At 50.5% G+C, this 27,704-nt stretch overlaps 1 protein-coding gene and 1 long non-coding RNA gene across 2 annotated transcripts; one reads left to right on the top strand and one right to left on the bottom strand.

The window, feature by feature from the left end:
• The first annotated feature begins 3,897 nt into the window (after positions 1 to 3,897).
• Positions 3,898 to 23,802, top strand: Endou (endonuclease, poly(U) specific). The gene is made up of 10 exons (XM_028891941.2): positions 3,898 to 4,230; positions 9,744 to 9,866; positions 13,437 to 13,499; positions 13,967 to 14,104; positions 14,548 to 14,719; positions 15,118 to 15,317; positions 20,208 to 20,321; positions 20,968 to 21,074; positions 21,742 to 21,884; positions 22,665 to 23,802. The coding sequence occupies exons 1-10, from the start codon at positions 4,176 to 4,178 to the stop codon at positions 22,783 to 22,785; spliced, it is 1,236 nt and encodes a 411-aa protein (XP_028747774.1). The 5' UTR covers positions 3,898 to 4,175; the 3' UTR covers positions 22,786 to 23,802.
• LOC114708575 lies at positions 5,236 to 13,813 on the bottom strand. The gene is made up of 5 exons (XR_005089603.1): positions 13,334 to 13,813; positions 12,606 to 12,805; positions 11,535 to 11,806; positions 5,782 to 6,801; positions 5,236 to 5,411 (listed from the first exon to the last, which is right to left on the bottom strand). It is a non-coding gene; the product is annotated as an uncharacterized LOC114708575 (long non-coding RNA).
• Positions 23,803 to 27,704: the final 3,902 nt, after the last annotated feature.

A 27,704-nucleotide genomic window follows, 5' to 3' on the forward strand; every position in this document is an offset into this window, starting at 1 on the left:
CCTGGCTCCTGCTCAGCCTAGGGCACGTCTCTTCCTCTCTTTGTCTCACCTTGCTCACAGCCTCGCTGTCTCCTGGAGGCCGCTTATCTCTGTCTGCCCGGCCCATCCACGTCTTTGTGTGTGCTGAGCCTAGGCGCTTTCCAAAGCGGGCGGAGGACCTGTAATGGCAATTTCACCTCATCATCACTGTTGAGGAGTAGAAATACAAACACTGGCACAGTCGCCTCCCATCCTGCAAGTGTTGCAAGTCATTACTCTGGAACCCCCAAAAAAAAAGTGTATCAACGTAGGTCATAAATGTGGAAGCGACTGGGATCCTGGGTTCTGTCTATCCCTGTGTCAGCCACTCCTTGAAACTTTAGTGCCAAAGCTAATCCACGAATGGTGTGTTGGTTAGTTTGATGTTGCTCTAGCAAAGCCCTGGACAATGGGTAAGGTTATAAGGAGAAGAAGTGTCGATTTTTGTTGTTGTTTTTGGTTGTCTTGAGACCAAGTTTCACTATGCACGTTTTAACAAACATTCCTCTTGATACTTACATTTTCTTGCCTCAACCTCTAGAGTGCTGAGATTTTAGGCATGCCATGTCCGGCTTAGGAAAGAGGTTCCAGGCTAGAAGTGCAGGATGGAGTGGTTCCGTTGTTTCAGTCTTTGGTGAGGACCCAGTGGTACAGGGCATCATCAGGAAGATGGTAGGGACCAGACATCTGCGCTCTAGACAAGGTGGAGAGGCCAGGCTTGCTTCTTGTATCACAGCCCTCCCCCCGGGGGGAACTAACCATCAGGGTCCTCCGGAACTCCCTTAATCCCTTCTGCTGACAGCGTCCCAGTGACCTCCCACATGCTCTGCCTCTCAAAGGCCCACCACCTCTCCATCAACACACCTGGAACAAACCTCCACACCGCTAGCCCTCGAGGGACATGCTACAGCCCAGCCATCGCAGGGGGCTTGAGAGTTTAGGTTCCACCCACGATTTCCATTGGCCACAAATTCATATGCCAGGAGGCTCTCCCCGGGCGTATAGACCCCAGTACTTGGGAGATGGAAGATCAGGAATTCAAGGTCATCCTTGGCTTCACAGTGAGTTCAAGGTCAGCCTGGGCTTCAGGAGACCCTGGGTCAAAAAAAAAACACTACACACAAACAAACGCACACGCAATAGCCAAGAAAGTTCTTTCTTATAAAAATACAGCTTCAGCGTGGATGCCTGGACCCCACTTCCACCCAGTCCTTTCAGTGCAGACTCTGCACTCTTCACGGCCCGGGACAATCCACCTGCTGCCTCTGTTTTGCTAATGTCTCCCCCCAAGTCCTTAGTGACAAGGGACAAGGTGGAAGTCTGCCTAGGTCCTTCATGCATCGATATGTGACTTCCTGGACACATATTGACAGCTAGCTAATGCAAGTGGGGTGGATGCCTGTACCGAGCTGCCCAGGAGACTTGGGATCCCCATCTCAAGGAATTTCAGAGATAAGCGAGAGAAACAGCTGGAGGGGTGAAAGGTTAGGTGGCAGCGCAGGGGTTAACTGGTACCCTGGAAGAGGTGACTGATGTGCCAAAGGCACATCTGGAACAGTCTATGGCAGGAGGGTCCCTGGAGATTGGAGGATGAGCGGTAGACGGACAGCCAGTGAGCCGAGGGCGTTTTAGCAGAGGTCAGCGTGGGTGAGGCTAGCTGAACCAAATGCACAGACCAGGACTCTGAGATGAGTGTGCCCAGGCGGTAAGTGTGGTGCTGAAAGTCGGGCTGTCCCCAAACTTCAAAGGAACAAGTGGAAGGCCGAGTGTGCTGCGTAACGTTCAAACTGCTGTAGGAGAGAAACCACATGTGCGCCGTGGTGAGCCATAGTGAATGAGATCAGATGTGGGTGACTGTGCTGGGCCTTCCTTCTGGGGCCAGAACACTCTCGGGCTGCAGCCTAGACAGCTGGCATCTTTAGGTATTGGGGTCCCTTTGGAAGCTAGACCTGGGGCGCCCTTGGAAATGTAATCCAGACCTCCTGGAGCTGGCCCAGCTGAAAGTTCTTCCAGGCTCTGCTCCCTGTTGATGTTATTTGGTTTTGGTTTCACAGGACCAACATGGTGGAGTAGGCTGGGCTGGGGGCATATATCCTTTTATATTCCTGGGGCCAGTCTCTCTCTCTCTCTCAACCCTCAGATCCTGCCAGGTCATGGCTCCCAGTGGTAGCCCAATGATGAATGAACTACATCTGGGATCATGAGTCCACAGTACCAGCAGAAGTCAATAGTTTCAGGAAGGCCCTAGCCCATGAGCTGGGGAGATGGCTTGCTGTGAAGACGTGAGAACCTTAGTTAGGATCCCCAGAATGCATGGAAAGGCAAACACGGTTAGTGTCTGAATTTGCAACTCCAGAACCCCTCTGGGGATAATGGGAGGTGGTACAGACAGGAAAGTCCCTGGAAGCTCATAGGATGGTCATCCTGGAAAACACAGTGCTGGAGAGATGGCTCAGCGGTTAAGAGCACTGACTGCTCTTCCAGAGGACCTGGGATCAATTCCCAGCAACCACCTGGCAGCTCACACCTGTCTGTAACTCCAGTTCCAGGGGACCCAACCCCCATGGCAAAACACCAATGCACATAAGGTAAAAAATAAAAAAAAAAAAATCTAAAAAATATCACTTAACAGAACACCCACTTCCCACATCTCTGACAGCTGCCTGACCCCTGGCCCTGGCCCTGGCGGACTCAGCCTCTTCCCCCTCCTCCACACCACCACAAAGGCCACACTCTGCCAGCTCCACTTCAGCATCTCTGGTGACACTCTTTTCCCATCAGCCTTTATCAGGCACCTTCCTGCGCTCCTTCCCCACGGTGGCTCCCTGGAAAGCACTTGTCAAGATGGAAGCCTATGTGAGCATCTAGCTGAGGGAGAACCAAGGACGAGGAGCAGTGGGGCTCCTGTCCAGATGGGCGAGCAGATAGAGAAACCTGTTGGAGATGCGTTGCTTTCTCTGTGTGCTTATATATATAAGGATATATGGGCATCTGTCTTAGGGTTTCAATTGCCATGATAAAACACCACAACCAAAAGCAACTTGAAGAGGCAAGGGTTTATTTCATCTTAGAATTCTCAGGTCACAATTCATCCTCGAGGGAAGTCAGGACAGGAACCTGAAGGTAGGAGCCGAAGAAGAAGCCGTAAAGGAACACTGCTCACTGGCTTGCTGCCCATGGCTATTTTAGCCCGATTTCTTATACAACCCAGGACCACTTGCCTGACTGTGGCACTGCCCACAGTGGGCTGGGCCCTCCCACATCAATCATCAACCAAGAAAATGCCCTCCAGATTTCCCTACAGGCCAAATCTATGGTGGTATTTTCTTAATTAAGATTCCTTCTTCTCAGATGACCTTAGTTTGTATCGAGTTGACATAAAAACTAGCCAGCACAGAATCTGAGTTCCTCCACTAATCATCTCTGCATGAATGAGTTGATGAACGCTCGATTAGTGACTTGATACCCCCGCCCCCCATATTCCTTATCAATTTTTATCTATACCAGCCCATCTTAGGTTGTAAAGTCCTAAGGGATGGGAATGAGGTCTGGGAGAGATGAGCAGTCTGAAGAGGATGTTCCTCAACCTCCCCAGTGGTGAAGACATTCAAGTGTAAGTCCAGTAAGCACTTGGGATCATGGAAGGGGTTTCTACACTGTGTGACATGGAATTATTTGACCACAGTAGTTCCTTGAATCCCAACGAATCTCAATCTAGACTTGCGGTTCCTGGCAGGCCAGGTCTGTGATTGGAGGTAGGTGGGTGTAGGCCACCCGAAGATGAGCACATCAGTGTCCCTAACTTGAATAAAGAACCTGCCAAACTAGGTCCATCTTGCTGCGTCTGCTAGTGTGGCCTATTTTCTAGCTACAAATAGCAAGCATTACCTGTTTTAAACATCTGGCACTACCTGCCTGCTTAGTCACCTTTTTCTCTGGCTTCAAACAGCTGTGGGGCCCCACCTCCTCTCCACCTCCCATCCATCTGTGATCCATTCCCTCCCCTCTTCCTTCCTGGAGGGATCTGGACACACCAGATCCACAAGTCCTGATGTCTTTAAAAGGATCTGCCTGGGGAATAAGGTTCATCTGAGTACTGTGACAGACACCTTGATTGGAGTGGGAAGTCCCACGGCCAGTCTGCGGCAGCTGGCATCATGAAGGCCTGTGTCTCCCTGCTAGTGGCCATGCTCTGTGGCCTGGCCTGGGCTGGTAAGTCATTCTCTGGCGGGCACGGGTGTAGGATGGGTTGCTTAAAGGCCCGAGGGCTGCGGCACTTGACAGAGGTTAAATGCTGTCCTCACCCACCGGACCACTTTGGCCTGTCCTTGGTTGAGGTTACAGGATCTGTGTCTCTGAGGTTGGCTGGTGATGTGAGGAACTGCAGAGCTGAGGCCTGGGGGGATCAGAGCTACCATCACTAGAATAACCAGACTCCACACTTGGCCGAGCTTTTCTTTTCCTGGGGCCACAGCGTGATGTAAGAGGGAAGGAGGTTGCTGAGTCGGGATTGCCTGGCTACCCTTCTTGACTCCCTCCTCTGCTGCCTGGCCACAGGTAGGCGTCAGGAGGTGGGTGGGCTCGGGAGGAGACCAAAGGCCCTGACTCAGAGGTGAACCCTGTCCCATGTGGGACTACACAAATGGTTAGGGGTTTGTCCCAGCTTAGGGGAGCTGACTAGTCGAGAGAAGGGATGTGGCCTGCACTTTCGGGGAGTGCCGGGAAAGGAGGCAGGTGCTGGAAAAGGAAAGGGATGCTTTCCTGTTAGCAACTGTGCAAAAGAGCTGCTGCTGCTGCTGCTGCTGTGTTAATTAGTGATTAGTGGGTGGTCGGAGGAGGGCAAAGGAGAGGGCTGAGCAGAGGGGTGTGGGCAGCATCCTCCTCTGCCCCAGGAGAGTCAGAGTTCCTGCAGTTCCGCCCTCCCAGGGTGTTCCTGCCTTGGACTGTTGAAAGGCAAGAGAACCAAGCCAGGGCTCGGCCCATTGGAACTTGTCAGGGTTTTAACACGACTGTTTGTAGGAGGGGCTGGCTTCTGGTGTCATTCCCTGTCAGGGTGTGTGCAGGGAGACCCCAAGTGTGATTTTTTTTTTTTTTTTTTTTATTTATTTGATTTATTTATTTATTATGTATACAGTATTCTGCCTGCATGTGTCCCTGCAGGCCAGAAGAGGGCACCAGATCTCATTACAGATGGTTGCGAGCCACCATGTGGTTGCTGGGAATTGAACTCAGGACCTCTGGAAGAGCAGTCGGTGCTCTTAACCACTGAGCCATCTTTCCAGCCCCCCAAGTGTGATTTCTAAACAGAAAAGCCATTGAGGAAAAAGCTGCTCCCATGGCTCTCCACACTGCATGCACCTCTTTGAGGACTCCGCTCTGCCTGGGTCCTGGGGCTGGAAAGGAAGAGGAGGAGAGGGAAGGGTAGGTAGGCATGGGACCTTACCTCAGGCCTGCTCATTGAAGGAATGGAGGAGGGTGTGTGGGACTGACCAGTGTGGCGGGGTGGTCAGAGGGTTTGGGATATGCCAGCCCCAGGAGAGGACCGCACAGGAGACATCGGGTCCTCGGAGGAGGTCCCTGAGGGCGCGGCTACAGCGGCTTCAGGGGTGCAGGCAAGCCTGGGCTACTGGGGTGAAAGCGTTGGTTAACCTCTGCTATAAGGGGGATGGGAAGTGAGGGAAGAGTGCAGATACACCAGGAGGTAGGAGAGAATCTCTGTGCTGTGTTGTTTTTAACAAAATCGCAATCTTTTGATGATTTTACCAGTAAAGACTCGGGAGTCAGTTGAGTTTCGTGAGTCTTCTTTGAGATGGCGTGGGAAGGCTTCAGGGACATCGGTGGAGGAGAAGGTCAGCTGGGTGCTTTCTCTGCCTCTCCGAGCTAGCAGGCTTTCACCCCGGCATCTGGCTCCCGGGTCTTTACTGGTAAAATCGAATGATTGAGATGTTGTTAAAAACAACATTCCTGTTCTGTCCTAGCATCCAGCATCTTTAGACTTGGATACCCAAGGATGAGCCACACCAGGAGTCACAGGTGCAGGCCACCATCTGTCAGCCAGGTGCCTCCCAGGGCCTTGGCTGTTTCCAGTGAACAGAGGCAGGAAGCTGGTCTTGGAGACGAAGGTTTTGGTTCACTAGGTTTCCATGGAAATAACATCTGGGCTTCCCTGAGAGACAAACGTGTGAGGATGCTTCAGTTGTCAAAGGGCCCGAGAGGTGACATACAGGGATCCTGTGTCCATCCAGGCTTGGTGCCAGCCTTTCTTGATGGCCGGCGGGGAAAGAGTGTGAAGGTCTGAGAGGATGCAGAGAAATGTAGCTTTTCACAGGGGAAGGAACCAGAGCTCTGAACGAGGAGGGGTAGGAAAATCTGAGGCTGAGAGGGGAGGGAGAGATGGGGCGGAGGCGCGGGGGGCAGAGGCTGCTGGAGCAGGGATGAGGGCCCTGGCCTGGTGAGCGAGGCCTATACAAAGGCTCCGTGTCAAAGGGAGAACTGGGTAGGGGCCTGGCATCAGAATGAGGAGTCATCTGGTGTCGCCAGGACAGCACAGCGAGGTTCCTGTAATGAAAACTCCCACCCACGCCTGCCACCCCCATGTCCCAAGGTTACCTTGAGGCAAAACAAACCCACGGAGGAATGTGAGACCTGTTGGCATCAGGTTCTTACTGGGGACAAAGCTCCGAGGCAGAGATGACAAATCCCTGCAGCATGGACCAGTGGGAGGCCTCTCCTGAACTCCAAGGCAAGCTATTCTTCACTCGTCCTTCTCAATCCCTGCCAGGCCTAAAACAGAGCGAATTCCATCCTTGGACTCTGCCTCGGTGGCCCATTAAGAACAAGGCTCCCACTTGCTTCCATTCTCTCCCTCTGGACTCTGGGTGTTCTGCCAGGCTGGTGAGGCAAGCAGCTGACCCAGCCTTCCTTCTGCACGGAACACTTTTTCTTAAGACCTTAGCATTTAGGTGCCAAGCGAGACGACTTAAGATTCATGATGGGTTCCCTGTGTGCTTGGATGGGAAAGTGGCCTTGGGCTTGGCCTCCTTTAGGACAATCTCCGGACCAAGGCCCTGTCTTTCTGGATATGTTGGAGGCCCTGCACACAATAGGCGATGGCCTCAGGACCTGGTTTAACCTTGACCTGACACCTCTCTGATGCAAAGAATAGACTAATAATGACGGATGATGTCAGCTGGTAAACCACCCCGAAGCACGTGTGCTAACAACAACCCAGCTCACAGCATGGCCCAGCTGAACTGGGGGAGGGAGTCAGGCAATGTAGTTTACGGACAGGTTCCCTGACTGGGGATGATTGCTGAAGCCAGTCTGGAGTCTGGATATTTGCCATCTCCAATATGGACATGGAATGTGGCCACTGTTTATTTACATAACAAAGACGGAAATGGCTCTATTCTGTGTCACACACCACAGGAAGCGCTTTGCCAAGGTTAACTCATTTACTTCTTATGCATATTCTGTGAGATAAATATATATCATTTTTTCCTATTTCTTTCTTTCTTTCTTTCTTTTTTTTTTTTTTTTTTTTTTTTGGTTTTTCAAGACAGGGTTTCTCTGTGTAGTCCTGGCTGTCTTGGAACTCGTTTTGTAGCCCAGGCTGGCCTCGAACTCACTGAGGTCATCCTGCCTCTGCCTCCCAAGTGCTGGGATTCAAGGTGTGCTCCACCACTGCCCAGCTAATTTTTTCTTATTTCTGCAGATAAAGGAACAGAAGCACAGAAAGTGAAATAACTTGCCCAAGATCACACAGCTGAATACCATTATAACCAAAATTTCAACTCAGGCAGCTGGGTACCAGAGTCCAGCTTCTCTTGCTGTGTACCCCTCATTAGGCCTGACATAATCCCAACCCCAAGTCTAACCTGAGACAAAATTCAGATTTAGTGCTGGTACATGCTCAGCTCTAAGTCGAGTTTAATCTTACTCTATTCCTTACCCAAATAGCAAAACAAAATTGTTACGTTGTCGATCAGCTTAGCACAAACTCCCCCTCATTGTCGCTCTATATTCAAGGACAATACCAGCCCTGGTCTAAGTTAGGTTTGTATTTTCTCATTGGCCCAATCCAGATGTTCATGGCAGTTCTGACTCTTGTGGTTGTTTTTTTGTTTGTTGTTTGTTTGGTTCGATTTGTTTGTTATTTTTGAGACAGGGTTTCTCTGTGTAGCCCTGGCTGTCCTGGAAGTCACTCTGTAGACCAGGCTGGCCTCGAACTCTGCCTGCCTCTCCCTCCTGAGGGCTGGGATTAAAGGCGTGCGCCACCTCTGCATGGCTTCTTGTAGCTCTTTTGTTTTTGCTTCTTTTGAGACAAAATCTGATGCAGCCCAGGCTGACTTTGAACTTGCTTTGCTACCAAGGTTGACCTTGAACACCTGATCCTCTTGCTTCTACCTCACAAGTCTTGGCATTACACACATGTGCCTGGCTTCCGACTCTGACCCTGACGTTCTGTGCACTCCTCAGCCTGACCCCGTACCCCAGTGTTCTAGACACCCAGGCTTCAGGAGCCACCATGAAAACACCCCCAAGTCAAGGAGGAGAAGACCCCTCTCCCACCTCCTGCCCTGCACTCTCTTTGCTGTTGTGGGCACGGTGGGACCTGGTTTCTCTTTTAGAGTAGCAGTGTGTTTATATTGTATTGTTCTCTGCAAAAGTTCTGGTCATTGCCAGGCATGGTGATGCACTCTTTAATCCCAGCACTTGGGAGGCAGAGGCAGGAGGATCTCTGAGTTCAGGGGCCAGCCTGGTCTACAGAGTGATTTTAGGACAGCCAGGGCTACACAAAGAAGCCCTGCCTCAAAACAAAAAACAAACAAACAAACAAAACAAAACAAAAAAACCAAACCAAACACAAAACAAAAGTTCTGGTCATATGCCCCTTGTGACCAAAAGCTTGCTTCTGTAAACGGTTTGTCTGGAGCGAGGGATGTGGTCTGTGGTTGCATAACAGAATCCTGTCCCAAAGCCCAGTTCTCACCCACATCGCCCTCATTCCCCACCCAAGCGCAAAATGCATTCCAGAGGCTGAAGGAGCAGAGCTGTGACTGGGGAAATCCGGGTGCAGAAGAAAGGGTGAAGGAGGGGAGAGCAAAGAAGGGGGGGAGGAGCAGAGAGGGCTGGCGTAGGGAGTGGGGGACCCCTACTGCAGCAGCGGGACTCTTCCTCTGCAGGTCAGGCAGGACCCTCGTCCTGGCCGCTGACCTCTTTCTTCAGCCTGTTGGGAGTTTAAAATCTGAGACATTTTCACCCCCCAAGGAAGGTTCCTTTTGGCAGTCTGGAGGCTCTGGCTACATCTCCTGTGGCTGGGAAGCGGCTGTGAACTCCAGTCAGGCTATCCTTGTTGAGCTTGTGACAATCTTTTTATTTCTCACACGATGCTTCTTTGCTTGTTTCCGTCACTGGGCCCTCCAACAGGTGCCTGAGTCTGACTGAGCTCCTGGTGGGTGCTCTGAGCCTAGGTCTTCCTGGTGGTGCTCTGAGCCCAGGTCCTGCTGGTAGGTGCTCTGAGCCTAGGTCCTCCTGTGGGTGCTCTGAGCCCAGGTCCTGCCAGGCAGGCTAAGAGTGGGGAAGGCCTATACTGAGTTGGGAGGCATGCTTGTCCTGTAGGCAGCAATGACCTGCCTTGTCCTCCCCTGAGACCTCCTGTACGGGCAATTTCAGTAAAGCCTGGGATCCCTGAAGCGCTGAACTGGCGGTCTTGACCCTCATAGGAAACCTGGAGTCATGTGCATCTCGCTGCAATGAGAAATTTGACCGGGATGCTGCCTGCCAGTGCGATCGCCGGTGTCCCCAACATGACGACTGCTGTGATGACTATGGACGTCTGTGCAATGGTGAGGTAGCTTGTGGGATGACGGCTTGGGAGACACGGCAGGCCAGGCTGTGTGCAAGTCTGGACGGGTGTCCAGAAATCCAGAGCAAGGCCGGTGACCGAGGAGAGGGTTCCAGGTCTCAGTAGGAGAGTGTGGGGGGCAGAGACAAAGGTCGAGGATTTGGTCGTCGCTAGTCTCAGGTCTTCTAGGAAGTTCCTAAATTAAAGGAGGGCAGATGCTATTGACCTGAGGATCTGAGGGAACAATCAGGATTCACAGTATCTTGAGCAGGGCTGGAGGGATGGCTCAGAGGTTAAGAGCACTGGCTGCTCTGCCAGAGGTCCTGAGTTCAAGTCCCAGCAACCATGTGATGGCTCACAACCATCTGTATTGAGATCTGGCGCCCTCTTCTGGCCTGCAGGCATACATGCAGGCAGAACGTTGTACACATAATAAATAAATCTTAAAACAAAACGGAGAGCAATATCTTGAAAGTTTAAGTAACAAAATGATACTTTAGTACATATGATATCGTTCACTCTTAGTCACACTGGAAAGAAGACACGTACGTAAATGGTAGGCAGCACTCAGCAGCACTCACGATGTGAATGAATGGGGAAGAGCGTGTGGCTGCTGTGACTGTCACAGCACAGACCATGCCTCTCCAGGAAGGGAACTGAGCAGCCACTGCTTTACACTGGCCTTCCCATGCAGGACTGGAGCCGCACACCTTTAATCCCAGCACTCGAGGAGGCAGGGGCAGGTGGATCTCTGCGAGTTCCAGACCAGCCTGGTGTACAGAGTGAGATCCAGGACTGCCAGGGATGCACAGTGAGAAACCTGTCTCAAAATAACAACAAACCAAAACAAACAACAAGGCATGCCTTTCCCCAAACGGCCATTTGTTTCTCCACAGGCACAGACATGTGTTTCCCCCTCTGTCCCAGGGATCGGGCCACGGGTCTCAGATATGCGAGGCAGGCACTCCTCCACTGAGCTGTGTTCCCAGCTCATTTTCTGCTTTTTATTTTGAGACAGGATATAACTGAGTTCCCAAGGTCAGCTCGGAGCTCACTACATAACACAAGTTGTCCTTGAACTTGTGATTCCTCCTACTTTAGCCTAGCCAAGTACCTAGGACAGCGGGCCCTTATTTATGCTCAGGCCCAGCGAAGGGAATATTTGACGAATCATTTTTTAAATATTTATTTTTGTGTGTGTGTGTGTGTGTGTGTGTGTGTGTGTGTGTGTGTGTAGCTAAGGAGGCCAGAAGGTGCTGGCTCCCCTGTCACTGATATGGGCGGCCACAAACCAGTTGACGCTGGGAACCCACCTTCCCCTGGAGGTGCAACTGTTCTTAACTCTCGCCAAGCCGTCTCCCAGCCCTTGAAAAATCATTTTCTAATGGGCTCCTCCTTTAGTTCATTGTCTCGCATCCAAGAAGAGTAAGGAAAGGCTGATAAGGGGCCAGCACCGTAAAGGAATGTGAACTTCTTAATTTGAGAAATTAAATAAGGTGAGAATGACTCTAGAAAGCGGGAGGGGTTCCACGGATCAGGGATACGACCATGTTGCCTTGTTGCCCTATTGGTGACCTTTTATGAGATGTAGACTGGAACTGAGGTCATTTTTATTGAGACGGGTAGGTCTGAGCGCATGGCAGGCCCAACCAGTGAGAAGTTCCCATACCTTATGCGTGGTTCTTTGGCCCGACAGGAAAGGTAATCTGTGTTCATGGTCCAATCAAGGGAGCGGTCGCATGTCTCATGGTCCACAATGGGCCCTGCCTTTCCTTCCTTCCAGGAGCTAATAATGCCTGTCTCAAGGCTAGCGCGTTTCCCATGGTTCCCTTCTGCCATTGCCTCTGCGGCCTGCCTGGCCGCTTGGCCGCCGCCGCGATGGCTTCTTTTCCCAGTCCAGTTGCTGCTGCCTTTTGATCTGGGTTCAGCTCAGCCCCTCTCCTAAAAGTAGAAAAGGAAATGCTCAGGAGAGGCATTTTGTTGGGTTTAATGTCACAGCCCCGGGACACCGGGGTAGGTGTCTCCCCCTAGCTCATGAAGCCCGATGTTATAACTGGAGGGGAGGGGTGTTGGCTCCAGCCATGCAAACCTCCCATGCAGCTAAAGCTTGGTGTTTACTCTAGACATGGCATCGTCCCTTTGAGATCCTTACAGTCATTCCTTCCTCTGCTCGGGACTCCTTTACACCTGCGAGACTTTTATGTGACTCTGGGCACATAGCTATAAAAAGCAGGTATACATATCGAACATTTACTGTTACAACCACATATGACGGTGCAGGCCTGTAACCCCTAAGTACTTGGGAAGTAGAAACAGAAGGCCTAGGAGTTCAAGACCATCCTCAGCTACCTAGTGAGTTCAGAGCCAGCCTGGGCTACCTGAGGGCCTGTCTCACACCACATTAAAACAAACAAAGGACACTGCAACTCGTAACAGACCGCAGTTCTTCACCAGAGCAGACCTGTGCTGGCGGTGATGGTTGGCCTTGGGTGGTGTGACCACATGTGCAGTGCGTACTGTGTGTTCAGAACCAAAGATGCGGAGAGGTCACATGACACACGATTCCTGCCATAACACCTCAGATTCATTACATGTTTGATTTGGGGGTTTAGTTTTTGGCCATTGCCTGCTCAGAGACATTTTACTATTGGCAAATTCTTCATGACCCCACATCCAGCTGTTTGACCCCAGGCTCTGACCCACCGTGAAGCTGGGTTATGCCAGCAGGGGAAATGCCTACCTCTGGCTTGGGGAGAGATTGTGATAGAGTCAGCTAGAGTTCATGGACACTTGTGAATTCTCTTTGAAATGGTCATGCCTGGGGCAGCAGCTTCCGGAGCTGGAGTGAGTAGCTGCCGTGATCGAGTAGTTTCCTCCACACGCTGGAGCTGGCATGGGGCTAGGGCGGCTAGCTGTTTCATGAACCTTTAACCTGAGCATCTAAGACAACGAGAGAGCGAACAGCTGCCAGTTAGGGAGTCAAGCCGCCCATCCCCCGCTGGTTTACAGGAAAACATCCCACGGACTGCTTGCCGTAAGAACTAGAAGAACATATCCCTACCATTAGCAGTGATTTTGAGCAGATTTTTACAGTGCTTCAACAATACTTAACACCTGCCCAGCCCACCCCCAGGGAGAGGTGGGTCCCCCCTCAACTCTCTTAATAGGAACAGGATGTTCTGAACGGGGAGCCTTGTCATTTGGAGAATGCTGAAATGCTCTATTCATATGTGGTAACTCAAATTGGTTTTGGGTCCAGAAGGGACTCCCCCGCCTCTTCCTCCTCTTTTTACACACTTTTCTTTTTAGTTCTTTTGAGCACAGTGAGCCACCAAATGCCAAAATGGTAGGAAATTTGTCGGGGTGAGGGGGATATTTTTGTTTTTCCCAAGTTTTCAGTAATCTGACCCTGGAAATACCTTCCATTTTCAGCCCTCAGCCTTCAGTGTCAGGGGTTTGTCCACATACCCTTTCCATATACTTGCTTGCCTCGAGGTGGGAACCCGGAACCAGGGCCAAAGCTGGAGGGAACTCCCGGGATGGCTGGTAACTTTATTTTCCTACATTACAGCTGAAGATGGGCCCCCAGAGCCCAAGGCATTCCTGGATCCAGAGGATGAGATCCCAGCCAGCTGTAAGCCTGAACCCCAGATAGGACAGCAGGGGTATCAAGGGGAGAGGGTGCCACCTCAGAGGCAAGGACCCAGTCCCAAGCCGGAAGAACGAGGCTGGATCTGCCCAGGGGAGACGCTGGTGTGATCCACGCCGCCGCCGCCGCCATGGGGAGGCGTGGCCAGGAAAGCGTCTGAGGCCTGGGGAGGGAAGTGGAAGAGGTTTTATTTTTAGAGTGGGGAGATCATAAAAACAAGAGGCAGAGGGTAGAGCCCTGCATCAGAAAGCAAAGGACTTCCTGACTGCAGGGTGTGCAGAGGCTTAAGCTCGCCGCCCTCCCCGCCCCCACCTCCCCGCCTCCCCCAGGAGACCTTTAGCAGGGAGCCCAGCTGTGGGTGTGGGTAGAAGGTTTGGACCTTAGGCTCCTAACACGCCCTCTAGAGGTTGCCAGGGACACACACACACACACCCTCTTTTCTGTCCTCTTAGACCTGTACTCTGCACCAAACTCCTGCCAGGGCCGCTGCCGGGAAGCCTATGACAGGCACCACCCTTGCCACTGCAATGACCGATGCCAAGAGTTCGGGAACTGCTGTGAAGATTTTGACAGCCTGTGTGGTGACCACGGTCAGTCTGCTCCGTCAGCGTAGCCCCAGACGCACAGGAACTCTCTGGAGTTCTCCCGGTGTGGTCCCCGGACCCGCAACACTGGAGCATCTGAGAACCCTTAGGAGGAGCGAGCAGACCTAGGCCTGGGCCCCAGACCTTCCGCTCAGAAACTCTGGACTGGGCTCTACACCTTCTAGGGGATTCTGATGCCTGCCCAGTTCGAGACCTTTCTTAGTGCAAAAGGGCGATATGGACTTTCTGTGCATACCATGGCAACGGCACGCGCTGGCCTTAAGGGTCTTTTACTGTCCTGCCCTCTAACTGCAAAGTCTTGGGTGGTGTTCCCCCTCCCTGGAGCAGATTTCCAGAAGGGGCCAAGAGGTGGATGCTATTGATCTTCAGACAGTTGGTAACCTGCCTCCCTCTGCCTCTCAGACCTTCCCTCTCCCAATTCCTCTTAGAGGGCTTCTCCCACAGCAGCGACGCCATAACCAACGAGGAACTCCAGAGTATCTCTGAGATGATCTACAGGGTAGATACCAATAAAGCCCAGAAGGAAGACATTGTCCTCAACAGTCAAAACCGTGTCTCCCCGTCAGAGACAGGAAACAGAGTGGACCGTTGCCCAGAGCCGTGAGTGCCCCTCACTAGTTCCAACCCTTCACCCTATCTCTCCTCCACACTCGCTTCCTTTGATGCCTCAGATCTTGCCCCTCAAGTCAAGCAAGCTCAAAGGGAGAAGGTGGGGGGGGGGAATTAATGTCCAGAAACAAAGAAATCATCTTGAGGGTAGGTGGGTGTACAGCCAGAAGGTTTCTGTGGCTGGCTAGGCTAAGGATAATGCTGATCTTCCAAGGGGTGACGTGGAAGAAGACAGACTTCACAGTTGGCTTTCGAAAGCACCTCAAGTTGCCTTTGCTCCTGAACCCTGAGCCCATCTCTAGGTGCTGCCCCTGCCTGTCTAGAAGATGCTGGGAGAGTTTCTACTGCATGTCCAGGCCTCTTAATGGGTCTCCGTCCATTTGCCGCAGGCTCTTTACTTACGTCAACGAGCAGCTCTTCTCCAAGCCCACCTACGCAGCTTTTATCAACCTGCTCAACAATTACCAGCGGGCCACAGGCCATGGGGAACACTTCAGTGCCCAGCAGCTGGAGGAGCAGGCCGTCTTCCTCAGGGAGGTCATGAAGACAGCTGTCATGAAGGAACTCTATGGCTTTCTCCATCACCAAAGTGAGTGAGCCTCCCAGATGCACAAGGCTGTGGGATGAGGTGTGTCTCCAGGAGAGGTCTCTGGTGGTGGCGGCGGCGGCCACGGTGGTGGTGTAGGAGTAGGTAATGGAGCACTGTATGGAAGCCAGTAACAGCCAGGAAGGGTCAGAGACAAGGCTAGAAGGAAGCTTCAGAGATTGGGGACCCCAGCCGGAGCTGAGGGACCTTCCTTCCGGCTGGCTTGCTTGCTTAGATCACCCATCTTTGACTGAATGTCAGTCGTCTTGTGAGTTTCCTACCTTCTGAAGGGCACAGGCCCCCCACCCCATCTCTACCCCCACTCTGGGCACTTTTTAGTCATCGCATGGATCCCAGAGACACGTCAGAAGGCGTACATTTGAGCAAGTGGAGTTCTCCACACCTCCTCCTCCTCCTCCTGGGCATCAACAGAGACTCAGCAAAGCCCAAGGAGTACCATTCTGTTAGGCAGTGGTCTGGCTGGACCACCTCCAGGCACAGATCCATGCAAATCAGACCAAAAAAGGTTTTGGCTTTGGGACTTCTTGGCTCTGGGCTCTGTTTGTTAGTGTCTTCCAGATTCCTTTCCTGAACGCTGGCAAGCTGGACTCTGTCTCGGAGGCAGATCTGTATAGGTCTCCTCCCTCCTTATCCCTGGGGACCGAATCCAGGCAAACCTGCCACTTTCTGTCTGCGACCTTAGACAACAACAGAGTTACTAAGGCTGTTGTTGTTAGAGGTGAACCGCCTGAGGGATTCTCTAAGAAACATGCGATCCTGTGATGCCCTCTGGTGTCTGCTCCGTGTTAAACACACAAGACAGACAGGTGGTTCTCAGCCTTCCTAATGCTGCGACCCTTTAGTTCCTCATGTTGTGGTGACCCCCAACCATAGAATCATTTTTGTTGCTACTTCATAGCTGTAATTTTGCCACGGTTATGAATCATATGTAAATATTTTTGGATATAGAGACTTGCCAATGGGGTTGCGACCCACAGTTTGAGAACCAGGGGACTTTATTAGAAGCCCTTGGTTTTCAGCAAGGGAACAGACGTCTAGCCAGGCTGGAAGACCTAAGTGAGCAAGGAGCCGGAAGTTGCCTTCCAGTACCCAGAACAGGCTTCCCAGCACTCATGCCCTCTCCCTCACCTCACATCCCACTAGCCTGCTACATTTACAAAAGCCCCAATGGCTCACGCCGCATCTCGTCAGAGTCTGAGAGATCGGAACACAGCCCAAAATAGCTCAGACAGATAGACTTGGTTTGGCACTTGGTTCTGTTACCACTGGTGTGATTCTGGTGTTATAGTTGAAGGGCGTCTCCCAAATGTCACGTATCAAAACCGTAATCTCTAGTGCCGTGCGTTAATGCTAGCTAGAGGTGAAAACTTTGGGAGGTGACTCTAACTGCGGATTCATGGATTATCAAGAGTAGTCTGTTAGAGAATCTGGCTCTCTTCAGTATGCTTGCTTTGCCTGGCCCTTCTCACATGCCAGCCCTTGATATTTGATTTCCTAGACTCCAGAATGTGAGCCAACTAAACTTGTATTCAGTATAAATTACATGGTTGCAGGGATGTGGTTTTAGCAACACGCAGCAGGCTATGCTGTTCGTGACCTCTCCTGGTCTTTATCTGTGGCTTTGAAGATTAATGCTTCCAAAGCATCAAAAAAGGACACCCAGCAAGTACTAATAAGGGTAACTATTTGGTCTGTGAAACGGTTCTCTTCATGTCCACACTGTCTTGTTTTCCAACAGTGTTTTAAGTCCTTGAAAGGAGAGAATATTCCTGGTATCTGTTTTGGATCCTCCACACAATTCTGGAAGTCCTGATTTAAAACTGCAGCTCTGACCTTTTCTTGGGGCTCAGTGGCCTTTTCAACAGCCCCACTCGGCTCTCTGTTGCTTACATAACACAGTGTAAAGAGAACTCACTGTTCCTCCTATTCCCAGACCTGCTCCTCTCTAGGTTGGCTCATCCTCTAATCACCAGGACAATCCATCCAGTTCTCATTCAAAAAGCCCAGGAGTTAGGGATGTGTCTGTGTCGGTGTGTTTATGTGTGTGTATGTGTATCTGTGTGCGTGCGTGCGTGCGTGCGTGCGTGCGTGCGTGTGTGTGTGTGTGTGTGTGTGTGTGTGTGTGTGTGTGTCTGAGATTAGATCTCTAGATTGGTTTCTGCATGCTGGGCAGTCAGTTTACCACTGAGCTTGCAACCCCAGCCCAGCAGATAGATTTGATTTTTCTGTTTTCCCGACTCTCATTTCCCGGTCTGTAATGTCCATCTCTTCCACTTTCAAAACATAGTCCAGATGTGCTTGCTTCTTCCCTCTCTTCTCTGCTGCTGCTGGTGAGAGTTACCACCAGCGTACTACAGACAGACCATTTGCTTTAAAACTGGTCCCTCTGCTTTTGCCTGTGTGACCCCATTAAACCTCTGTTACATACACAGCCAGGGTGGCCCTTTAAACCAAGTTCATGCCACATAATTGCCCCTCACCCCCCAAGACCCCTTCATCTCCATTGTCTTAGTTAGGTTTCTCTTGCTGTGACAGAACACCATAACCAAAAACAACTTATTTCATCTTGGACTTCAAGTAACAGCTCATCCATCACTGAGCGAAGTCAGGGCAGAACCTGGAGGCAAGATTTGGCTAAAAAACCATGGAGGACCACTGCTCACTCACCTATTGTGTATACTGTTTTATACATCCCAGGACCACCTGCCCAGAAGTGGCGCTGTCCACAGTGGACCGGGCCTTTCCACATCAACCATCAATTAAGAAAATGCAGCCAGGTGGCAGTGGCGCACACCTTTAATCCCAGCACTTGGGAGGCAGAGGCAGGTGGATCTCTGTGAGTTCGAGGCCAGCCTGGTCTATAGAGCGAGCTCCAGGAGAGCCAGGGCTACACAGAGAAACCCTGTCTCGAAAAATAAACAAACCTACAAATAGAAAACGCCTCACAGGCTTGCCTACATGCCAATCTGACAGAGGCATTTTTTCAGGTGTGGTCCCCCTTCTCAGCTGACTCTACAGCTTGTGTGAATTGGCAAAAACCCAAACAGGCATTGTCTACCACAAAGAGACCATCGAGTTGTAACAGGTCCATCTTTAGAGCCACACTGCGTGGGCCCAAGCACAGAGGCTAACAGCGTGTGTCCTCTCGCATGAGTTTTGTAAATTTTGTCTGACTCCGTTTCCTCGTCTCTGAGTTCAGGTTGCTTAGTGTCATTCATTACGTGAAGATTCAGCACCGCTGCGCAGAAGCATTTGAAACCGTACTGAGAATGCAGCAGATGCTCCCCAGAGCCTCGGTGTTCCTCTATTATTACTAGTCGGAGTGGGTCTGACCTCCTTGAAGGCTCTGAGCGCTGCCTCCTTCTCAGACTTTCTCCCTCCTTCTCACTATGCTCTGGAAATGTCTCCTTAGATCCTTGTGTAGAGAAGTCCTTATCTTTCGGGTGTCTGGTCAGTACCCCCCTCCCCAAGTTTTTGCCTTGGGTCCTTGAACTCATGACCCTTCTGCTTCTACTTCCTAAGTACTAGGATTACAGGAGTGTGTGAGCACCCATCTGGTGCCTCCTTCTTCTCCAAGTCCTGTGTCTTAGTGTGAATTATGCTGATGTACAAAATATCAGCCTGGGGGAAATTTATAACACATAGGAATATATTGGTTTATAGTTTCTAGAAACGGTGGGGCATCATCTCATAAGAGCCTTAGGAATGCAGAGAGCGACAGAGAAAGGCAAAAGAGAGCTGAGTTTATTTTTGTTGTTGCTTATTTTTAGAAAGGGTCTCTTGTGATCCATGCTAGCCCTGAACTCGTTGTATACTGAGGGTGACCTTCAGCTTCCAAGGGACAACAGGCTTTACTATCACACTCAGCTCTATACTCATCTTTTTAAACTTTAAAATTTAAAGGAAACCATCCACTTAGTGAGGACCCCCACAGAATGGCCTTAATTCAGTCACTGGACAGAACCTCATAGCCCAATCACTGTTTTTTTGGTTTTGGTTTTGGTTTTTCCAAGACAGGGTTTCTCTGTGTAGCTTTGGGGCCTATCCTGGAACTCGCTTTGTAGACCAGGCTGGCCTTGAACTCACAGAGATCCTCCTGGCTCTGCCTCCTGAGTGCTGGGATTAAAGGCATGTGCCACCATCACTGACCCCAATAACTTTGTTTGTTTGTTTGTTTGTTTGTTTGTTTGTTTAGACAGGGTCTCTCTCTATAACTCTGGCTGTACTGGAACTCACTATATCAATCAGGCTGGCCTCAAATTTACAGAGATCCGCCTGCCTCTCCTCCTGAGTGCTGGGATTAAAGGTGTGTGCTACAGCACCCTGCTCCCTAATTATCTCTGGAGATCCTACATCTTAATTTTGTTATAGGAGTTATCAAGTTCCTAACAAGCTTTAGAGAGGCCAGATGTGATGGCACACCACTTTAATCCCAGCACTTGGGAGGCAGAAGTTGGCAGAGCTCTATGAATTCAAGGCCAGTCTGGTTTATATATCACATTCTGGAACAGCCAGAGCCACCTAATGAGACCCTGTCTAAAACCAACAACACCCTAAACCCCAAAACACACGGTACTCCTGGCTCCCACCTCCTCCTCTAGTTGTTATGGGGTAGTCTTCATATTTATCTGAGATACCATTTATTATTTCTGTTTATTATTCATGCCTTTCCCTGAAATGCAAACTGTAGAGACAGACTGTCTTTGGTGTGTGTGTGTGTGTGTGTGTGTACTCCTCGGGCCCTTGACTGTGTATAATGAGCATCTGGCCACATTTGTTGACCCTCCATCTCTCCTGATGCACCGGAGCAGGTACTCTTCCTTGCTTCCCAGGACTTCCTCAGCAAAGAGTCTTCTGTCTTTCTCTCCACAGACCGCTACAGCTCCGAACAAGCATTCGTGGACGATCTGAAGAACATGTGGTTTGGGCTCTACTCAAGAGGCAGTGAAGAAGGGGATTCGAGCGGCTTTGAACACGTCTTCTCAGGTAGGCTCGCTCTGCTTGGCAGAGAAGCGAGGGAGGGACAGAATTGAAGGAGAATGATTCTGCTTAGGGGCTGGTCAGCCCCGAGCCTCGGTGAATAGGCGGACGAGCATTGGTGAACAGGCAGACGAGCACCGGGCAGCGAGGGGCTACCAGGTCAGGCGTGAAGGGCATCTGAGCAGTCACGCTGAGGGATGACAGTCTCTCTAGAGTGCTTAAGAGGCAAAGGAAACCAGTCCTGGTGCCCCCAGGGTTCCGTCTAGTATGAGCGGTTTGCTGGTGTGTCTGCCTCCGAGCAGTCCTCTGCTTCCGTGGCTGGGTTAGGTAGGGGCTTCCTACAGAGGCTATTGTGTCCCGTCACCCTTGAGGTTCCCGCCGAGCCTAGCTTGATCCTGCAGAAACAGTCAGAGGAGTATGCCAGAGCAGAGGATTGTCTAGGAGGAGGAGTCTCCTGAGGTCCTGAGCCAAAAAGAGAGAACAGACATATGAGGGTGTCGGGCAAGGGGCCAAGGAAGCAGCTGAATCATCTGGGAGTCAGAGTCTGGAGATGGGAGACAGGCTGGGCATGGAATGGTAGAAATGGGATTGGGGGGGGGGCAGGGGGATGGGAAGGCGGCCCAGAGCACCCCCTTTGGACTCTTTATCACAGGTGAAGTGAAAAAGGGCAAAGTCACTGGCTTCCACAACTGGATCCGCTTCTACCTGCAGGAGAAGGAGGGTCTGCTTGACTATTACAGTCACAACTACGATGGACCTGTGAGTGTCCGGGCTGGAGGGGGCTCGCGGGTGCCCAGGCTTCCTGCTCTCCCTCTGGCTTCCAAGCCATCAGACCGGCTTCAATCACTCTGGCCCTCCACAGCCACCCAAGAGTGAACATGGATCCCATATCCTCATCTGCTAGAGAGCAGATTTGCACCCCAAGTCCCCAACAGTGAAGCCTCTAAAACTGCCAGGGACGGGAGAGAGAGGGTACCACATCCAGGTGGGAGGCCAAGGCCCGATTCTTAGACCAGAGAACAAAGCATGCATTTACTCCCCTGCCTGAACGACCTTAGAGGGTGGCAGGAACGTCCACCCTGGCGAACTGAGCTAAACTGCACGTTTCCTATGAAACTTTTGCTGCCCTAGTCCAGGAAATGACTTGGGGCAATGAACCGGCCTCTTGCATGTGGAGGGCCATAGGGAACAGCTGTGTCCCTGCACTCCGGGTGGATCACTCGGATGTTACTCCGACCTCATTGCCACTGGTGGCTTCAGACAGGGGGTCTGACTGGGACTCGGACACTTTGCATGGTGGGCTGTCCCATCTATCTCTTCCAAGAAGCCAGTGTCTCCAGAAGGCTCCTTCAGGACCCCCATACACACTGGCTGACTGTGGGCGCCGGGTTCTATCACGTGACCCTTGCCATTCTTTCTCCTGCAGTGGGATTCCTACCCTGATGTCCTAGCCATGCAGTTCAGCTGGGACGGCTACTACAAGGAAGTGGGCTCAGCCTTCATTGGCAGCAGCCCTGAGTTCGAGTTTGCCCTCTACTCCCTGTGCTTCATCACCAGGCCAGGCAGAAAGTGAGTATGGGGGTGACCAAGGGACCAGAGCAGTAGGGGAGCCGCCAACCGTCCTCATGGAGGATGGCGTCTTGAGTCCGCCACTCTGGCTGGGAAGAGGTCGGAGGAATTACTGTTCTGACCTTCGGCAGTGAAGTGGTGCCATTAGACTGGTAGCTGCCGGTCTCCATCCGAACAGCAGAACCATCGACCTCCCCTCCTTCCTCTCCAAGGAAGGGGAGCATCCAGGATGCAAGCTACTGAGATGTCAGCAGTGCAGTTGACCTGGATCCCTGAGGCCCCCATTGGCTGTCTGGGAGAACCAGAGTCCCAAAGGGAACAGTTGATAATAACTGGCCTCTGTCACTTGAGAATTTGTTTGCGTCCTAATGCTTTATTTATTCTTGCGGGAGGGGCTTTGTCTCACTGTGTCGCCGGGGTTACAGATCCTCTTGTCCACAATCTCTTGAGTGCTGGGTTTACGGACACGTGCCAAAGTGCCTGGTCCTGTGACTTCCGAAGCAGAGAGCAAACCCCTAATTTCTGCAGCACTTGACTTGAGGCGTTCAGAGTATTTCTCTGGGAAGGATGAGGAGCACTGTCCCATAAGCAGAGAGATACCGAGGGCCGGATTTGGAAAGCTTGCTGAACACAGGGAGTTGGGGTAGAGGCTCCGGGATGCAGGTGACTGTCTGGGAGGCTGGAACCCTTCTGCTGGGGATGACTAGGTCTTTCACATCTGGAACAGAGGTGGGTGAAGTGGTGGGCTCCGCTGATTGGATGCACCGTCTCTCCCTACAGGTGCCACTTAAGCCTGGGCGGCTATCCTTTGGCCATCCAGACCTACACCTGGGATAAGACCACCTACGGAAACGGCAAGAAGTACATCGCCACAGCCTACATTGTGTCTTCCACCCAGTAGAGCTCGAGGCCAGATGGGTTATGAGGGCAGAGGGCCAAGCCGGACCCAGGTGCTATTTGCTCTGTACTGGGGAGGAGTCTGGGAGGAACCCCAAAGCCCAGTTTTATGAAAGAGATCTCAAATCTAGAAATGCCCGTGTGGGAGAGAAAAAAAAAAAGATACAATTAGAAAAATGTAGAGAATCAGTCAAACCTTTGTCTTTCTGTATCATAGCAACATGAACTAGGAAACAGAGCCCCTCTCTGTCTGGAAAAGGTAGCAACCTTGGAGAATTCTTTACAGTATAGTGGGACCAGGAGCAAGTCCTTGGCCTCACATTTCCCTCTAATGTGAAGGGGAGGGGTCTCCCCTTTTCCTGCTCGGGGCTTGGGGAGAGGGTGATGAGACAGTATTATGACTGTGACGATGTCTTCAGCTGCTCGTAGGAAGAACAGGTGGTAGAAATTTGGGATTTCCAAATGGCTGTCACTGCTCACAGCTCTGCAACTGAGACACAGCCCTGTGCTGGGCCCCAGAGAAGCCCGCCTTAGACCCAAGCACGAGATTCTTAGGGAACCAAATCTGTGACAGTGCAGAGTCAGGGGTTGGGGGTAAGTGGGCTCCGGCAGGCGGCCTCCGCCATCCTAGATGTCTGTGTGGCCACCTCAGCATCTGTTTCTAGAAGTTTCCCACTTGCAGATGTTTAGTGCAGTTACAGACATGTGTGTTTTGATCCCACATAGTGCTTTGTTTTGTTTGGAAAGAACCCCCGCACAGGAGGGAGATCGAACGTCAAAGGAAGAAAAGAACCTATAAGTTGGTGTCGCTGACAATCATACTAATGTTTATCCAGCTGCCATAATTTGAGACATTCTAGGCTGGGAGAAGAGGGACCCTGGGTTTCCCATTTCAATCTCTATGATGTATTTATTCCCCTACTGGTCCTCAGGAGCCAGATGTGGCCCCACAGAGCCAGGCCTGTACCGCAGCTTAGAGGCATCACGTTTCCAATTAAAGCCACTGGAGAACCTCTGAAAAGCGTTTCATCCTTGTATACATTGACTCTGTCAGTCTTCTGGCCTCCTCCTTGGAGCAGGCATGGAGGTCTTTGCAGCCTGGCTCACAGGATAGACTCTGTGACCAGGAGGAAGACAGACTTCTTCCCGGGACACCTGGGACACAAATAAAGAGCATCACACGTGGGGTGTGAGGGAGGGATGGAGACTGGTGGCTTCAGCCCCTGCACGAGTCCTCTTGATCACACACACGGGGAGCAGAAGGATGCTGGGAAGCAGCTTCTGTGACTACAGAGGCTGAAGAAAGGGGAGATGCCTGAGTGACTTCTCACAGATTATTTAGGCCACGATTTGAGGAAGATAGCAGGCAGGACTGATTCCTGTGAGGTACAGCGCCTAGATGAATGCAGCAGGGCTATGTCCTGCCCTCCTCAGGAGTGTTCCTGGTCCAGTGGGCAAGAGAGGGTTAGAAGGACACAGTGGTCAAGGTGCAGAGACTGAAGTCAGGTTGCACGTGTCTAGCTAGGGTCTGACCACATGGGCAAATTTCTTATTCAGATTAGTGTCTTCAACAGTAACACGAGGAAGCTACCAATTATCAATGTGAAATTAGCAATGTAAAAATAACATGCAATTCTTCTCAGCATTCTTTTCTTTCCTTCCTTTCTTCCTTCCTTCCTTCCTTCCTTCCTTCCTTCCTTCCTTCCCTCCTCCTCCTCCTCCCTCCCTCCTTCCTTCCTTCCTTTATTTATTTGTTTGTTTTTTTTAAGACAGGGTGTCTGTAGCCCTGGCTGTCCTGGAACTGGCTATGTAGACCAGGCTAGCCTTGAACACAGAGATCTCCCGTCCTCTGCCTCCCCAGTGCTGGAATTAAAGGTGTATGCCACCACACTTTTTGAAAATTTTATTTTATATGAGTATTTTTCCTGCATGTATATCTGCTTGGTGCCTGTGGAGGCCAGAGGAGGGTGTCTGATTCCGTGGAATAGGAGTTACAGGTGGTTGTGAACTTCACCCTCACGCAGTCCTGGGAATGAAACCCAGGCCATCTTCAAAAGCAGCAAGCACTCTTAACTACTGAGCCATCCCTCCTTTCCCCATGGAAGCGTCTGTAAGAAGCAGAGGGTTGTATTACTCTTGTTTTTGTCCCTTCCTGCTGGCTTGATTTTAGACGAGACGGCTGAGCTTGAGATTGTACAGTGAGGGAAAGCCATGTGCTCCCTAGGGAGCAGCAATTGTAGAAGGACCCTCTGTCCGACACCAGTTGTCATACCAGTCCTGGACTGTTTATGTCTGGTCTTACAGAAGAGAGAGCTAGCAAGGCTGGAGAGCTGGCTTAGCAGCCAAGAACAAATGCTGCTCTTGCCGAGGGCTGGGTTCAGTTCCTAGCACCCCTACCAGATGACTTACAGCCACCTGCACCTCCAGTTCCAAGGGGATCTGATACCCTCTTCTGGCCTCCACAGGCACCGGGCACTCATAGGATACACATATACATTGCAGGTACTCTCACAGACATTGGAAAATAAATAAATAAATCTTTCAAAAAATAAGAAGGAAATATCTCCTGTCGTGTTTAAGTTACTCTGACTCCAGGTTTTCTTTCATACACAGACGAATGGTATACAGAGTCCCAAGGCTCTCATGTTGTCTTTGTGAAGGTGCTCAGGAGCTGGCTATGGTGGCTCATCCATACAGCTAGTATGTATACCGTCCAAGGCTCCATGTTGTTTGTGAAGGTGCTCAGGAACGGCTATGGTGGTTCATCCATACAGCCCTAGTACTGTATACCAGGTCCCAAGGCTCCCATGTTGTTTGTGAAGGTGCTCAGGAGCCGGCTATGGTGGTTCATCCATACAGCCCTAGTACTTGGGAGGCCAGAGTCTGTGAGCGAATGCCATGTACGTGCATCAGTGAGGTGAGAAGATCATGAGTTTAAGATTTGTCTGGCTACAGATTAAGTTTCAGGCAAGCCTGGCTACACAGTGCTCTGAAAAACAAACAAAAACAAAATAAACAAACCCAACCAACAAATCAAGAAGTTACTTAATTAATAACACTTTTTTGTTGTTGTTGTTTTTTTCAAGACAGGGTTTCTCTGTGTAGCTTTGCGCCTTTCCTGGATCTCACTCTGTAGACCAGGCTGGCCTTGAACTCATAAAGATCCACCTGCCTCTGCCTCCAGAGTGCTGGGATTAAAGGCGTGTGCCACCACCGCCTGGCTACCCTTTCTTAAGACTCCAAATGGTTGTCAGAGTCCCTTCCACACCTAACTGAAAGTGCTCAGTTACTGGGACATGAAATTAATAGCATCTGCAATAGTCATTGCAGCATTTCACTTTTGCGGTAATAAATATGTGTTTATTTCCACCCACCATTACGATTTCAACATAAAAAGCACATAAAGAGATTGTTTCTTTGAGAATAACTGCTTAGAGATTAACAATAAATTCAATTGAGGTGACTAGAGTTTATTCACAGAAAAAAATAAATGAAAGAAAGGCACAGTTTGTCAGTTTTAGAGACGCCTATTTAAAGACAATTGTCAATGGGAGCAGAGAGGCATGACATCTAAAGAGAAGCTAGTCACGTCTGAGCGCACAGGCCTGTCATAAGTGGGACAATGGTGCTTCAAAATCAGGAAGCAATGACCGTGGAGATCATTCAGTTACAATTAGTGTTTCTCCTGATTCTTTTGATTGTATTCAGCACATACATGGAAGGGTGTTGTTATTTTATTTTTCTTACTCTTTTGGGGCCCGCCACCCAACACCCAAATAAATACACTGAAACGTACTCTTACAAGGGCCTGGCCCTAGCTTGGCATGTTTCTAGCCAGCCTTGATAAATTATTCTGTCTACCTTTTGTCTCTGGTCTTTACCTTTCTTTATTCTATATCTTTTTCTTCCCTTCTTACTCCATGGCTGGCTGTGTGGCTGTGTGGCTGTGTGGCTGTGTGGCTGTGTGGCTGGCCCCTGGTATCCCCCTCTCTTTGTCCTTTTCTTGTTCCTCCCTGTCTCTTCTCTCCTATTTATTCTCTCTACCTGCCAGCCTCACCTATCCTTTCTTCTGCCTTGCTATTGGCTGTTCAGCTCTTTATTAGACCAATCAAGTGTTTTAGGCAGGCAAAGTAACACAGCTTTACAGAGTTAAACAAATGCAACATAGAAGAATGCAACACATCTTTGCAACATTAAACAAATGTTCCACGGCATAAAGAAATGTAACACATCTTAAGCTAATATTCCACAAGTGGGGGAGAGAGGGGGGGAGGAGGTGCTATGGAGTTTTACTGGAGCAACTGATTGGCCCTGTTCTGCTGTCTATTTTCAGTCAATTCTGCCTAGAATTAATAAAAAAGTAGTTGCTTTTCAAAGAACACCAATATCTATTTAAAATAGATTTATGATTAATTTAAACATAAAGATTATTTTAGATTATTTAATTTTTAATTAATTTATTAAAAAAATTTTTGAGTGCTTTATCTGCATGTATCCATGCACGCCAGAAGAGGGCACCAGATCTCATTATAGATGGCTGTGAGCCACCATGTGGTTGCTGGGATTTGAACTCAGGACCTCTGGAAGAGCAGTCCAGTGCTCTTAACCTCTGAGTCATCTCTCCAGCCCCCTAATTTTTAATTTTTACAAATATTTTTATTTCAGTTTTATGTGTATGAGCGTTTGCTTGCATGTATGTCTGTGTATGATGTGTGTGCCTGATGCCCAGGGTGTTGGTCCTCCAGGAATCAGAGTTACAGACAGTTGGGAGTCACCTATGGGAATCAAATCCAGGTTCTCTGAAGAGCAGCCTGTGCTCTTAACTGCCGAGCCATCTCTCTAGCCCTATTTTTATTTTTTAGGCTGGGTATCACCACATGTCTCTGGTTGACCTGGAACTTGCTATGTAGACTTTGAACTCAC

Source organism: Peromyscus leucopus, chromosome 20 (assembly GCF_004664715.2).
Source record: "Peromyscus leucopus breed LL Stock chromosome 20, UCI_PerLeu_2.1, whole genome shotgun sequence".
In the NCBI taxonomy this organism is placed as follows: domain Eukaryota; kingdom Metazoa; phylum Chordata; class Mammalia; order Rodentia; family Cricetidae; genus Peromyscus; species Peromyscus leucopus.